General features: G+C 39.5%; 1 protein-coding gene across 1 annotated transcript in view; it reads right to left on the bottom strand.

Moving 5' to 3' along the window:
- Positions 1-3,689: 3,689 nt before the first annotated feature.
- LOC119788788 (anosmin-1) overlaps positions 3,690-16,590 on the bottom strand; it is a 71,145-nt gene continuing 58,244 nt past the window's right edge. Inside the window, exons 8-14 of the mRNA XM_038293419.1 lie at positions 14,052-14,196; positions 12,204-12,350; positions 8,849-8,937; positions 7,301-7,472; positions 6,818-7,038; positions 6,051-6,192; positions 3,690-4,918 (exon numbers count right to left, since the gene is read on the bottom strand). Coding sequence (XP_038149347.1) covers positions 4,860-4,918; positions 6,051-6,192; positions 6,818-7,038; positions 7,301-7,472; positions 8,849-8,937; positions 12,204-12,350; positions 14,052-14,196 — 975 coding nt within the window. The 3' untranslated portion in view covers positions 3,690-4,859. The remainder of the gene's footprint in view (positions 4,919-6,050; positions 6,193-6,817; positions 7,039-7,300; positions 7,473-8,848; positions 8,938-12,203; positions 12,351-14,051; positions 14,197-16,590) is intronic.

Below are 16,590 nucleotides of genomic sequence, written 5' to 3'. Positions count from 1 at the left end.
TTGGTGTTAATGGTCTTCACACATGTGGAGTTGAGTAGTTTTAAAAATACGGTGTCTTTGTCCTTAAACTAATACATTTGAGCCTAGAAAAGACACAAAAAAAAGAGATTTTGATCTAAACAGAGAATATATCTTGTTTTGATTCTTTTAAAAATGCGAGAAACGTTTAGCTTTAGATGATATATTTCACCACAAAAATCCCTTAATTATGAAAAGAACTGGAGATAGTTCAACTGTGAAGAACAAATATTCCTGACTGCAGCTTCTGGAAGCAAAATGATTGTAATGAAAGCTCCATTTACTGTAAAAAATCAGAAATATTCATACCCATGGCCGAGCTTTGATTGCAAGTGAATTCCTATGTGATTATCGTTTCCACAAAAATCAAGTGTATAATTTACAATCACAACAATCAAGTGGTTCTTATAATTGCTAACAGTCATAACATTTATTAAAAGCTAATAATCTGTGAGGCCAGATTTGGCATCCTTGCCATTACTCTTATCTTGAGTTTTCTCCATAGAATTTGGGTCTGGACTCAGTGTCTCCAGAATGTTGATATCACTCTCTATTCATCATTTTTTAGATGCTTTGGCTGTGTGCTTTAGATCATTGTCTTGTTTTTTTGTTATTTTTTTCTACAAACTGCATCATGTGTTTCTGCAAAATCCAAGGTTCAGTTCCAGTTTTCCCCCTTGGCCTCTTTGGCTTGGCCCATTTGCTTTGAGCTGCATTCGGCCAAGAAGGGTACGGTGCATGGAATCTATTCAATATTTATCTCTGCAGCTGAGACAAGAGAGGGCGCTTTGGTGGTTAGATGAGCACCGTTATTTTATCCCCATAGAAATTGGGATCTCTGTATTTTTGGGGGAAAAATGCAAAACGTTTAGGGTAATCCATCTCTATATTTATATATTTCTTCATCTAAAAATGACGAACGTCAGTTTATTTTATTGTGGTTGTATGGGATAAGCCAATAAAAGCAAAACCTAATTATGAAGTGAAAGGAATAAGGACAAATGGTTTTTGACAATTTTTGAGGATAAACATCTTAAAGATATATATCTCTATCTATCTATCTATCTATCTATCTATCTATCTATCTATCTATCTATCTATCTATCTATCTATCTATCTATCTATCTATCTATCTATCTATCTATCTCTATTCCAACTTTAAGAGGCGATTGAACACGCTGTGATTACAGTGTACAGGTAACTATTAGTTACAGTATGTCTCTACCAACACTGTTACACTAGAGCAGGGGGCCTCAAGTCCATGTTTTGCAGGATAGTACCATAACTTATCAAGAACTTATCTCCAATGCATATTGACATATTTGACTTGTTCCAGACGAACGCTGAACGTGTTTCTAACTTACAGCTACTGTTTAATTGAGTTTTGGCTGCGTTTTGGTAAGAAAGGGGGATTCACACGAGGAAACCATCAATTCTCCAGACTTCATCCCCATCATAGGATGAGTGAGAAGGTGAGTGTGATGGAGCCTCCCTACGTTGACGCCCACAACCAACAAACTCCCTGGTAGACTTGATGGTGAATCTGCTGCGACTGCAATCCTTCTTTCTTTTTCTTTTTTTTATTTGCCAGACGGTAAACAGCAGCTTAGGTTAGTGCAGGCTGGGCATCTCCAGAAACATCGATGCTTCCTTCAGGACACTGGCTTATAAATACTCTCTGAATACGCCCAAAATTGAGAAATTACATTAAAAGTTCAGCGTATTTCAGAGATTCTGGGACGTCATGCATACACTGGCTAAATTGGCAAGGTGTGACAGGGCCCGTGAGCACCTCTGAACTAGAAATTGAGTACAGTATGACTTTCTTTAAGGAATGGGTTTCTACCTGCTAGAAGCATCTGCAATCTAGGTATATTTTGTAATTATCCTTTGCAAATAGCAAAAGCTTTGTCAGTTTGGATAGGGATATCCGGGACATACTCTATTGGATTTAGATCTGGGCTTTTGGGCCATACTAAAACCATTTCTTTTTAGCTCTGGTTGTATATTTATGGTTTTCCTACAAGAGGTTGAACATCAACTCTATCCTTGAGGGAATAAACCTCTTAGCAAGTTTCCTTCCTTATTTAGGTCCATCAGCTAACTGCACCTGCTGTTCATTGGAATCCCCACCTCAAGATGTGGAAGCTACCTTGTTTCATCATGTTAAAGGAGTATCCAGAATGTAAAAATGGAATTAATTATAGCTTTCCTTTACACACTCACTGGTTTGGTATTGAAGGTCAGGTTTGTAGAATGTACAACTAAACCGATTCCTCCACCTAGATAGACTCTGTATCTTAGCAGCTCCTCCTGTTATAGTCTGCCTGACCGGCTTATATGAAAAAATTGGACGGCCATGTCTGTTGATTTCCAGCTGTTGTTTAAATCATATTTTCTAAAGGACTGTAAAGCTTGAGAATTAGTGGTCATAATCTTTCTCTTTGTTTAATCAGGTTTCTTTCTGATTTGTCTGCTGAGGTCTTGATCTTCAGGATTCGGTTCGTTCACGCTTGTCTTACAGCAAATGAAAAAAAAATCCTCAGGCCTTTTCAAATCACTCTAAGTTATAGTGATATGTTAGAATAGAAATCTTTATTAAATAACTTTGTCAAGTAATTGGTAGAAGTTGACTTATTTTAGTGTAATATAAGTAAGGAAAGTTAAATCCAAAATTACACAAAACACATTTTTGGTCTTCCACTTCGCAGTTATGCAATAATTTTTCTGTTGCTCTAATGCTGTACATATTCTAATATAAAACATAGAATGTTGAACTGTGAAGAAAAAAAAGTTTGAACAAAACAGTTTATCAAGTGCTGTAATCTGGTTTAATTTTTACCTACATGTCTCATCAAGGTGGCCAAGTCTGGTGGTAGAAAAAGACTTTAAATAAGTGATAGGAGAAAATAAGCCATTTATAATAATTCCGCAGTGATCACACATATATACAGCAAAACATAGCGAGGGGGTTTTTGCAGTAGAGAACCATATCATCCTTTTCAAGTTGTTATAATTCTATTTAATTTTTTTTTTTTCAAAGAGCTCCTGGAAAAGTTTTCAAAGCGTTGCCAAAAATAATTGTGTCCATATAAAAGAAATGTATATTTAGTCACATCTCTAGCACAATAGCTTTCCCTGTTTTGTTACACATTTCCTCTCCAGCCAGAGGAATCCCTTAAACAAATCCTCATCCTCACAGGAACATGCCAAGACTGTTTAAGACTATTTGACATGGACTGTATTCAGGGCCCAAATATGTGCATTATACCACATTAAAACCTCCACACATATTTACTTACACTTGGTCTAACTGTCACGGTGACACTCCAGTAGTTATTTTAGTGTAAACATTTCCACTTCTCATTTTATGAGGGTGAAAAGCTGCAAAGCAGAGGAGGTATTTATCGGTTTTCAAACACACAAGCGCTTTTAGAGGCAGGGCATTATGTTGACGAACGCCCGGCCTCAGCAGCGGTAAATCCGCTAGAGGGCCTGTTTATTTGGATGTGTAGAGCGTGTGTCCCGGGCTCCTGCACCGATCTGTGCTACACACAGAGCCTGCCACGGTGGACTTTGCAGCCAAAACAAGCAACTGAAGCTTCCAAATGGCCAAGAGTTGGGAGTTTTCAGCTCCAGTAGAGGATTCAGTGAAACAAGCGGTAACAGGGAACAGGTTAGGAGTTATTTTTATTACTTAGCAGTTTGTACAGGTTCTAGCATGGAAAAATAACATGTAACATAAGACTGTATTTACAAATCCTTTTTTACAAAATGTCTTTACAAGATTTTTTTGTCGATTTTTTTTTTTTGTATCACTTTTAAAAATTTGAGACTACAACACAAAAAAAAACATTCACACATCAAAAAGCAAATGTAATACACACATAAATAAATATAGACATTCACTGACTGCTCCAAGACAAATATTTCTACAGCCAAAGAACATGTACAATTCATCTCCACACATTATAATTTCATTAATAAACGTGAAATATTACTTCCAATATAGTTATTTGTTAATCTGTTAATGAAATATTGCTAACATACTGAAAAGAGGTAACACAGAGACGTTATTTCATGCCAACGGAATGCCAACAGTTGTCATGCAAAAAAACATCACGAGCTTTCAATTTGAAGCAAGTAATTCATTTACAGCTCAAAAATCAAATGGACTACATGCAACATACTACATGAAATATTCTGGGTTAGACGATAAGGACTTTAGTTACATTATCCATCGATGCAGACTGCATGTCTAAGCGCCTCTTTGATGGGTAAACACAAAAATAAATAGATTAGGTTCTACTTTTTCATTCTTTGTGGATGAGCAGAAGTTCTGGGATTTTTCCATCATTCAGTTTTCATCAGGCAAAAGCTTTCAAACGTATGTTTACCAGTACCAATTAAATGTCTTTTTCTTTTTTTGATGTGCACAATGACAGCTGGATCGAAAACTAGGGATGGAGTTATAGGATCTCATTTGACCAGGAATTAATCGCTTCCTTTTAAGTCTGGGATGAGCTGGAGCTGGGGGCGAGGAGGTGAGGAATATGAAACCTTACAGTTTAAATTTCAAACGACACACACAAACCCATCCGGCGATATCTAAGTGAAGAGAGAGAGAGATGTGCGGGGTAAAGGGAGCTTCTGTGTTGGTTATTGAGCCTGGAGAAGATCAACCCAATTTTTCTGAGCTGAGGGGGTGCGGAGGGAGGTGGTCCACTTCATGGTCCGGTGCGCTGAGTTTCCGTTAGGTTCCACACATTCCTTTCTTGGCTGACAGGAACAAAGAGTCACAGGTACGTCTCCCAGTCGGGTTGGGATCTTGATGTGCAAACTCAGTGTTTCTCCAATGATGGTTTCTGGTGGTGAGGGTGGTGCTGTCGGAGTCTGGGTCCTTTGGAGTCACAAATATTCACATATATTAGTCACTGCTTTGAGCATACGATCTAAATGTGCTGATCATGTTATTTGATGTACTTCAACGTTTTCATCCATAACCGTATCAATCTAAAAATGGTTTAAGTAACCATTTTCTAAATCTTTTTTTAAAGGACAGCTTGGGCTGTTTGGGCTTATAAACTCAACTAGATGACATCTTCTTCATGAGTATAAGAAATAAAAAGAGATCATGTCTACCTATTATAACACCTTAAAATTTAAGGTCAACCAGAAACCAGTCATTTAACAGGTCAGTATGATTAATCCTGACCAATAGGAAACATAAATATCTGGTTTTCTTTCTACTAGAACTCACTACACAAGAATCAGTAGGTGTGTTTCCATTGACTACCAAATTGCATAATTGTAATTCCAAAAATAAATATGCTAAATTGAACCACTGCAATTTAAAATTAAAAAACCAATATCTTTTTATGCTTCTATTAGGTTCTTCAGTCATAGCGAAATTCTTATGTTTCACAAAACTGCAATAGAATAATTTTCTTCCACATCACATAGGTCACATGATCTACAGCTGAACTTTACTGCTATGTAAAAACACGAAGAGAAAGACTTTAATTAGTTGGAGGACAATGGCACTCATTAGACCCATGGCTAAAAATGGATACATCTCATGTGTTTACATTCGCCGCTCCATGATGTTTTAACAGATATATTCACGTGCAATTTTGGTTGCATTTGTTATTTAATGGAAATATTGCAAATGCAAAACTTTGCATTTTTCGAAATTGGCAGTATATCGGCAGTGTTACGCACATTTTCAATGGAAACGTAGCAAGTGAATGCAGCAACCTAGTGCATTTGTATCGAAACTCCCTTGATCTATATTAACATCGTTGTTTGTGATAGTTTTTTGTAGCCAACTTTTATTGTTTTAAAGCTCTGAGCTAACCTGCTGCTTAGCCATACGGAAAGTTTTCTTTCTGTAACCCTATTAGGCAATAAAAGAGTGCATATGTGTAATCAGCTAACAGTAAAAACACTTTGAACACACCTGGAGGTAGGACCAAATACATAAATGTCCTTATGCCCTATTTTCATTCAATAGCTTGTTAACAGTAACTCACGGTGTTGTGCCACTGGGTGTAAATTCGGGGTCTGGAAGGTTTTGACAGTGGCAGGTCCCTCTCCTCCAGTTGTTATGACCTGCACCTCCAGTCTGTAGAAGGTAGATGGCCGCAAGTTGGAAACAACAAGCAGATTATGATCCTGCAAAGGCAAGGAGAAGAAGTTATCAACCGAGATGCAACAACCATTCCCTGTGAATTCGACAGTGCCCTAATTTAGGCTATAAAACAGATTTATAGCTGTCATTGGAGAAAGCAGAGACAAAAACAAAGCCTTTGTTTTTATAAGGCTGCTGCCAGTGTGACAAAGTGTGCAGTAGGTGGTTTTATTTATAGCCATGCTCGGGAGGCTAGGGGGTGCAGATAGGCAGAATGAGTTGTTGATGAAGCAGATTATGTCAAAGAGTGGCTGTATGAAAACCCTAGCAGAGGATAAAAGAGGACGGCATGATGGCAGATGAAGGTATGAGAGGGAAACCTCTAGCGCAAGCAAAGCTACCTCAGATCTATCCATGTGCCTGTTTGCACAGAAATGCCTTATCACAGGATTCATGCAGAGTCTACAGAGCGTTATCTGAAAACCACTGTCTCCTGTGACAGATGCTCTACATTTTAATGCTGGGGACAGAGTGTCTGCTCCAAACGCAGCATCATTTTCAAAATATGCATGGCAACGTACGGCCTGTTCCGGCAAATAAGAAGCTACAAAAATAATCTAACAGGGTGAAGAGAAAAGCATCAGACTTGTTCCATTGGATTGAACGTACTGGTGGCAGGATCTGGGACTGGGATATGATGCTGTTCGGCAGGCTGTTTTGCCGGCTCTCAGTGTTGATCTCCGCCCAGGTGACCTGGAAGCCTGTGATCCGCTGGTTAGGAGCCACCCTGGAAACACGCCACAGGAAGCTGCCGGTAATGTTTCCGTCATTCATGGAGAAGGAGGCCGTCAGATTTTCTGGCTTAGCGAGGACCTTTGGAAGCGCTGAAGCTGGAAAGAGAAAAATGACAGCGATAAATGGAAATGTAAAAACTCACATTTGTTCCAGGTTGGAGAGAGGCTTTTTTCTCTTTAAATCCACATCATTTGCCAAGAAAATTTTGCACATGTTGACTTTTTCTTTCAACCGTTTATAGATTTTCTCCATCATCATGCTGATACCACAACACACAAAGGCATCTAATTACTCTGCCTCTGCTAACGTGGATTGATTTTAAAATACTCTTCAGGGGTGAGACGGTTGAATCCTCACCTCCCTCTCCAGGGCAGGGGATGTGCTTGTGGGTCTTGCTCTGAATGGTAGCACAGGATGGGGTGAAGAAGGTGGTGCTCTCATCCTTGGAGCGCCGTTTGGACTTCAGCAAATGGACGGTGACTTTGTACTTGCAGGAGAACAGCAGACCCGGGAGGTTGATGTAGTTCTCCTGAGAAAAGAAACAGATTTTTCAGCCCTGATGACTCTGACGTGTCTTCCAGGTCAGCTCCCATGTGCCACTTCAGAGATAATTAAATACACAGACCTGGAAGAGATCAAGTTCCTGCTCAGGCCTCTTAAACATATCTCACATTATGGTGAGACTCAAACGCCATATATGTATAACAAGCTTTACAATTTAAAATGCAATGTAACTTGTTTCATATCTAAAATAAATAGAAAAAAACATCGGAAAGTGAATTTGTTTGATCTAACTCAAAATGGGAAACTCACACATACACTGTATATTGATGATTACAAGAGCTTTGAATTCAGTATATCATTACTTTGTTGGGATACAACCCTCCAGACCTGACTTGGTGTCAATGACTTTGTGTTGACAAGAATCACATCAGCAGTCTTCCCCAGTGATTGCAGAGGTCATAACACAACATTTCAGTCATGAAAACTAATTTCTGTTGTACTTTTGCTGCATTTTAGTTTTCTTTAAAACCAATAACCATGGCTAATATCTCATAACTAAAAAGTATTGAGAAAAACACCTGTATGTAAGACATAAACACAATAACAGGAGGACTTCAATAGAAGGCAGCAGCATTCATAGCCTCTAAATCCATGTTAATGTGTTTAAGCAACAGCTTTTCACAGTAAACCTATTTCAAGATTTCATCAACTATTGATCTTGACAAGAAAAAGAAAAGCTAACACTTTTCCAATTTCTCAGAGGGGAAAAAAAGAAATCTTGCTGACTTGTGGATTTAGACCTCATGGTAATAAAGTCGGCCTACATTAATAGACGGTCCCTTAGGAGAGGGTGTATATTCTCTCTGATATGAAACAGCTTTGATTAACAGTGAATGAGGCGCTGCACTCACATAAAAGCACAAGCCTGGACTCCTCCTTGGTGATATATGGAAAACGCATATTCCCAAGCAACCGGGAAGCTGCTTCTTAAAGAATGTGTTGATTGAATGGCTCCGACACCCTCGATAAGCTTGAGACACTGATCCCAAGTCCCCACCTTTTTTTACATGTACACAACTCTGTCACAGATACATGGAGACACATGGCTAAAGCCTTATGAGGAGTGCTAGCCCCAGAAACCCTGGAAAAATAGCTTAAGTATAAGTGTTTTATTGGCTAACATACCGCATGCCTGACCATAATTACTGACTCATGGGACTCCAAACAATAGCCAATGTAAACCCAACCTAACAGGTCTTTGGGGTTCACTTAGTTGGTCTTGTTTCATCGATAGAAAGCTCCTTTCTCAACAAAAGGTTAGACACATGCTTTGCATTGAATTGATCCGCTGACCAGGTGGAGGCTCTACAAGTTATACTAGGCAACGTCAGCGAGACTGACCTGCGTGACTGATTTCTCTGGGCCTCGGGTCTCATTATGGCTGCAGTACTCAGGCATCCACTGGACATGGTAGCGACTCACTGTCGGGTCTGCAGCAAATGGAAAAACGAGGGAAAAAAGAGTGGAATGTAAAAAACATCCTCAGTATGCAGAACTCTAAATTCAGCCTTAATACTGAAAACATGCATCACAAGGGCAGGTCCAGCATTCTACAGCTGCATAATGATCAAATAACTCTATAGAACAGAAAAGTGATTATTAGAGACAAACTAATAAGCAATGCAACTAATGTACCAACTTAACCATCAAATTGCTGGATTATTATCTTTTTTTTTTTAGCATCCATGTATTTTGACATTCTAAAGTTTTAAAAGCTTCTAAATTCAGGTACCTTCAGTCCTGTTTTTACATTTTCAAATTAAACAAAACAACTGAAAATAACTAAAGTCTTAAGCTGAATTTTATGATTTAAAGGATGACAATTTTATTAGAAATAATGTGGCAGAGTGTTTTTCTATTTTCAAATATGCAGTCATAGATGCATTTTTATAACATTCAACAGATTTTGTATTTTTGTTTTGAACTTTCATCCTGCAAAATCTGATGGAATTCCACAAGAATCACAATCATTATGACAGGGAAACATAATGCAGTTTATGATAAAAATGTTAGGATTCGCTCTAAAAAAAATTAATAAATATCCACAACCCGTTCACACCCACTGTAAACTTTAGAGATTTAGATAGCTTAGCCATAGATTAGCCATATTGGAAACAATTTCTTTCATCAAAATGAAGGACAAAGTTAACTGAAAAGAAGAGCCACATCATTGATGCCATTAAGCAACCAAGCTGATTGGAAATATTGATAATTGATTGAAAGCAAAATCACAACAAATAAAGTTGAAAAACCTTAAATACCAGAGGACTGTCCACACTGACGACAGTTCAATACCACAATGGACATTTACATCATGAGAAGAAGCTCTTGCTCTTGCCAAAATAGACAAGCCTTCTAAACATCCCCGAGAAGTGTTTTCTGATCAGACGCATTTAAGAATGAGCTGCCTCAATGACAAAAAAAAATGCTTAAAAGAGTCGAGGTGAGGCTTTCAGCGTCATGCTTTAGGCTGTTTCACTTAAAGTTATAATGTCCATTCCACAGATTGCAAAAAATGTATTTATAAATACTTGACCTTTGTTTCTATGGCTTCATATTCTGGCTGCAGACCTGCACTGTCAGGATCCAGAGCTGCACTGTCAGGATCCGAAGGTGATTTAAAGAGTTTCTAAAGTAAAAGCTATAAGCTATAAGTATAAGCTCACAATCAAGCGTTGTTATACTGGAAACTTATGTACACGCACAGGTTTACTACCCACCAAACTCCTATCTGGAATAATAGATATGTGCTACATAGAAATAAGTCTCTGTATTAGAATCACTGGATGGAAAATGGCATTTGATCTATGAGAGATTTTCTAAACAACAATGGAGGTTGCCTGTCCTTTGAGGGTTTTTGCTTACTGAATAATTTAATGCTCAGTTTAACACTGTCAAAAGCTCTAATCTGGCAACAAATACGTTCTGCGTGCTATTCCCAAAGGCTTTGAATAAAATTTCCCGAATAAACTTCCAGTCGTGACAGTGCAGGAGACCCCATTTTGCAGGTCTGCAAACAAAGTTTCCTGACAGTGCAGGTCTGGGTCCTGACAGTGCAGGTCTGCAGCCAGACTCTCTTGTTTTTCTCCAATGTAAGGATAAATCTCACACTGCATCCTTGCATCTTCAGAGCAACAAGTCATCTGGATCATGTTGTTGCTATATATGAAGACACAAACACCATCAAAACTTCTCAGCAGTGTTTATTTTCCCATCACCCTCATCTTTGTTCACAGGGGTTATAATTAATTCAACGGTGTTGCTCGGTTTTTCCTTTCAATATACTTCCCCCGATTAATAATTGAGTTGTGCTACGTTCGCCCCTCAGCGGGAGCCGGGGTTGTAGTGGGGGAGATAAAAGGGGGTCCTTTGAAGGCTTAGACACGGATCTGGCACTTGAAGCCCCTGAGCTCTTTGGAAGCAGAAAAGAGGAATTACAGAGAACCAGGAAAATGGGGAAAAAATAAACAAGATAGGCTTAGCCAGGGCTGACTGAGAGGGGAAGTGGCATGTAAAACAAGAGATGGGATGTGGAAATCAGGTAGTGAACAGAAATCCAGCAGTGTTTGATAAATCATGACAAGAGGCGAGCTTTAGAAGTACCGCCACCGCACAACTTCTGTGTATTGTCTGAGCGCTGAGAAGATAGCACATACTTTATCAGAGCTGGAGTACAATATCGTTGCCTTTTGTCCGCTGGAAACAATCCAGAGGCCAGGCTGCTTTGGATCACAGACACAATGAGTGAAAGTTTAATCACGGTTCAGTTAACCTGTCCCCTCTGTCCGTCACACAAACCAGATGTCCAGAGACACTCCGGCTCTCTGGGCCATCTGCGTGTCTGGGTGTTTACATAAGCCAAGAGCAAGGCCATCCTTCAGACTGATGAGCAGCAGCGGCAGACACTCACCGCAAACCAGGACCACAATACAAGAAACAGGTCCTGGATTAACTTTGCTCTGCAACGCAGTGATTCCCTAGCCACGCTTGATCCTTGTCAGCATCACTCAGCTCACTGATTCCAAGCCAAGCTTGCTAACAGCTCTGCGCCAGTCCTGCTCCCCTGCTCTCCTCGCTCTGATTCAGCAGTTGGTGTCTCACCAGGCCTCTCCTACAGCCAGGCCCCGCATTCTTGACTCAAAGATGTGGAGTTTGGCCCAGGCGATGACATATATTTGCAACATGACATAGAGCAGTGAATGGGACTTGACAGGTTACCCTTAGACCATGGCTTTCAGGGTTTCCATACTTTCAATCTGGTATTAGCTGAAGATTTTTAGGAGAATGGATGCCGCTGGGAGAGGCATGCTTTAACCCCTCGTGGTGCTGGAACGCGCCACCATGTCTACTCCCTATGACATCAGCTTTTTGTAAAGTGAAATGAGACTAATGTGAGAATCTATTAAATACATCTGAGCATGGGTTCGGTGTGTTTATTGTTCTTTGCTAAACAGTGGCTCCTTCCTAACCGTCCGTGTGAAGGTCACCAAGCGCTCGTTTTACAAAGGCCCTAGCAAAAACCGGTTGTTTTACTTACATCAACTGACACCGCATCTATAAGCGCAATCCGCCATTGTTTAAGCGAGCGAGGATCAGTCAAAACATCTTAATGCGGTGCACATGACTCATAGTGATTGATGGCCATGACGGGGTGCTAATTCGCTGGGAACAAAAACAGAAAAAACAGAGCTCCTACCTCCTCGCTTCTTCCAGTAGACACGGACCTGGAGCTGACCATCCTGGTAGAAGGGTGTGCCTACTTCCAGAGGCCCAGAGGGGCGTTTGGCCAGCGTGGAGCCCACAGGGGATATCTCCTCCTTCTTGGACTTGAGGGAAGACTTTGCTGGGAACAGAAAAGAGAAGTGTTTGCTGTGGTAGCTAAGATACAACAGTGACTGTGTTATGGGACACTCTCTAGCAGGGTAACAGACTTGATTATATCTTTGGATGATCACAGCAGTGGACAATACTAGGAGAAACCCCTTCTTTATGCATGGGTGCTCTGTAACTGCAAAGGTTGGAAGTTCATCCGAGCAAAACAACGGTCTCACTCTCACTCAAGAACAAGAACACAGGCTGCAGATGAGTGTGGACGTGCTGACAGTATACCTTGGCAGTATGTGGTTGTTTGCCCTTTCAGTAATTGTAGGAAATTCAACTCTAATAAGAAGTAAAACAGACCAAGAAAGAAACTTAGGGAGGATTTTGCCAGATGAGTTTCAACAAATTTATTGCCACTACGTCCAGGTTTTCTTTCATTCACCAGGGTGCTTTCTTACTATTATGTATCTATCTCAAAAATACATCTGCACTAGAAATACGCTCCAACAGAACATACAAGCCTAACAAGTTTATTTTTTAAGGCTGATTTTGTCAGTTTGGGGTGTTAAGTTCAGCCTCTACCTGTTGTAATATTTGTAGTTGTTTTTTTTTTCATTTTCTGAAGCCTTTGCTGCACCTGCTGGAGACAGGGAAATTAAATTTCTCAGCTTTGTTAAAGTAAACTCTAACTAAAGGTCACAGATAGATGAATTTCAATTCAATAAATCAGAAAAGGTTTATCATCCCTAATGTGCACATTATTACAGAATTCCAAGAGATGCACTGCAAAATTAGATGCTTGGAATTTAAACATCCTACAAGGCTGCACTGATAATTTGGCTTCAAACCTTTTGGAAAACTTGTAAAAGTTACATCATCACTGAAGATCTTTATGACAGTGTTTTTTTACTATCAAGCATAATACTTTGCTGTCCGTTTCATTTAGGATATTGTCCTTAGATATGTTGTGACCACAGTTAAAAATATGCTAATTTAAATGATAACTCTCCTATATTGGTTAGAAGTTGTTACTGAAGGATGAACTGTCAAAGAGAAGTGTGATATCTAAAGCTCAAGTCCGTAAAGCAGAGCAACATTTATTGAAGAAGGACATTTTATTTTCTGTGACATGTCTGACATAACTGCAGTTCAATTAGCTCCCAAGCTTTTATTCTGTAGGTCATAGAAAGGCCTGAATTCCTAAAAGCTGGAAGCCATGTTGAAATTTGAGAACTAAGGTGTTGTCCTATGCACATTAAGATATTTTTGTAATGCTAGCCACACAAACCATCCAAGCCGCGACAAGTGCTAAATCAAATGCTTAAGTCATATCTTCACAATAGTTTTTTCTTTGTTTTAAAATAGCAAAAGTCTGATTTGTGAAAATTGCAACTGACCAGCAATGGCAGGAGTAGATAGATAACATAGATATTTTCTTATAATTGTTTAAAAGTAGTATCAATCTCTAAACAATACTGTAGAATATGTATATAATACTTGTTCCTAATGCAAAATGTAACATCTTCAATACTTTGAATATAAATCTGCTACAGACAGAGTTTTTGACGCCAGTTGAAAGCAATAGTTCAAACAGTGTTGCAATGCTTCATGTTTGCAGTAGTTGGTGCATAGTTTATTTCCATTTTATTCGTAACAAACTGAATCACATGTAACAGATAAAAGACATCTGAATGAAGAACGGCATAACTGCCTCAGGGTTTACCTGATTCATTATTTTGAGAGGTGCTGAAGTGGAGAGAGGCCTTGGAGCTCTTCAGGCGCACCTGTCCCCAGTATGTGACAGCCTGTAGCTCCACAGTGTAACTGTTGTTTTGCTGCAGTCCCTCCAGATCCACCCAGCTCTGAGCCTACAACAACAAAAATACTAGAATTAGTTTTGTTACTATATGTCTGAAAATTTGAAAGCTTTTCTAAGTCCTATCACTGTAGCAGTCCGAAGGCCAGTGTCGGTCTGTGGGAAAGACATATTTTCGGAGCACATCTGGAGCTCTGGAAGGTACCGTGACCAGGGAGATAGCCTTCGGGGGGTCCTGTGAGTGAGCGGTGTTATCAGAACCTCCCAGGGCTTCTTCACTGTGCTGGACTTCCAGCATTCCACCATCAGCGGGAACCTGATGAGTTCCTCTTATTGACTGCGTGTGTTTTGACATTCTTCAAGCAGCAGGCTGCTTTCAAAGCCCCTGAGGTGCCAAAGTGGAAACCAGTAGTACATGTGTCAACAGTTTCTGGTGTCTCCCACCTCTATCTCCTCTGTGCCACATCTGCTATGCGTTTTAAAAACTAATTCAGAAGAAAAAATCTATAGGTGTGTGTGTGTGTGTGTGTGTGTGTGTGTGTGTGTGTGTGTGTGTGTGTGTGTGTGTGGACTGTCTAGACAATCTGTCTTCCTGCTCGGGTCTGTCATCAAATACTCCTCACAGATAGCGAACCACATGAGCCATTTGATCAAGCATTGCTACAGTTTCACATATAAACAAAACTAATGAAAGTCATACTTTTAACAGTACCTGTAGGAAAATAAAATAGCATTAGGTTTTCCACCTGAATCTTATGTTGTTGCATAATAGATCAAAGGTTTGCAATGACCTTCTTGTTGATAAAGAACAGCATTCTGCCACCAATAAAGAGAGACTCATTCCTTCAGCTTGCAAGGTTACCTCCGTTTGCTCTCTTCTTGTGAGGTTTGTTCTACTGTGGAGTTGTTCAGCCATGTGCAAAAGATTTAATTTTGTGGCACTGCTGTAGACTTGGATCAAACACATTGTAGGAGACGTCAAAGGGATTTAAAAAATTAGCTTTGAAAGTGAGTATAGCTCTTCTTAGGATTAGGTTGCAAATATTTTTTACTGGACTATCCCAATCTAATAATATGAAAGAAGTGCTGAAAACTGAAAAAATCTAATGTAATTTGAAAGTTTATTAATAATATTCTTGAAGCAAATTAATTGGCTTTTTTAGGACTGGTGAAAAACTACATATTCTACAGGTTTTGGCAATACATCACCAACTTGAAACTTTCAAAACACCCTCCTCAATGGACTTCTTTGTCTTAAAGGTATAAAACTTTGGTATGTTTCTAGAACTTTCCTAGACCTACCTAAAAGTATCTTGCACACATGCCCTGCAACAAACAGGAAGTCTGGCATATTGGATTTAATTCAAAATGATGACAATGACTTGGTCATTTATAGCCTTAGCATTGGATTTATCATCGCCTAGAGCCTTTATATTAGCCCAAAATCTGGTAGGTTTGTTTGTACGGCATGGGAGGTCAAAGTAATCAAAACATAAGTTTTACTGTATGGAGGAGCCAGATCTCAGAATTATACATCTTGCCAAAAAATTGCATTTGAAATAACTTCTCCACAGAATGCTGCAGAGACAACCCTCTGTGATTAATTCAAACCTGGTCCCAAATGAAACACTATGGTATATGACTAACAGTCTCTAAGCCCTTCCCTCAAAAACAGAAAGTGTATTTTTGCTTTGCCTAAATTATCAGAATGTACAAAAAGATCTCTAAAAGCAATGGTCCAAACCCTAAAGGAAGTCAGCCATTTTCGATCAAATATATCAAACCACCATTTTGTCTTTGTTACAAAACTTACAGAGTTGTTGAGTAAGAAACTTCAAAATAACACATCAAAGACTTTAAATACTGGGGATCAAAAGTAACTAAGGGATTTTTGCTTGATCAAAGTATGGCACCACCTCAAAACCTGACTCCTCACCATAAATCATCATGGCATAATAACTTCCAAACACAGGGTCAGAGCTGTAGCAAACCTTGTGTCTTGTTTCAGACCAGGACTCTAGGCATTTGAATGCTTGAACGCTGACCTCACCAAAGCTTTGCCTCATAAGATGAAAGAAAATGAGTTGATATCACTTTGTATCTATTACTGAAGCTTTTGGCTAGAGGGTGTGGTCTGGTACGCAGCTAAGAGTATTGTCCCACCAGGGCCTTATGTTCAGCTCTAATTTCCAAATTTTTCACTCCATTGCTGCCAAAATTGGAAAAGATTAATCCCCACACAAAAATCCAGGCAAAAATTTGGCGAGTGGGGCCTAAGCACAAAAACAATAAAAGACTAAAATAAACTTGTCTGCCTGGCTGTGTTTCCTGGACGGTGCCTCCTGTGGAGCTGGTTGACCGTTATCTTTTGTATCTCTGCTTCTTTTTCTATGTCTGCTTCTGTCTCCTTGAACCACAGACGGCCTCGGCAGATGGCACACTGAGC

The sequence above is a fragment of the Cyprinodon tularosa genome, unplaced genomic scaffold (genome assembly GCF_016077235.1).
Source record: "Cyprinodon tularosa strain WSP-4 unplaced genomic scaffold, ASM1607723v1 ctg326, whole genome shotgun sequence".
Lineage (NCBI taxonomy): Eukaryota > Metazoa > Chordata > Actinopteri > Cyprinodontiformes > Cyprinodontidae > Cyprinodon > Cyprinodon tularosa.
This window is presented reverse-complemented; position numbering and strand designations above follow the sequence as displayed.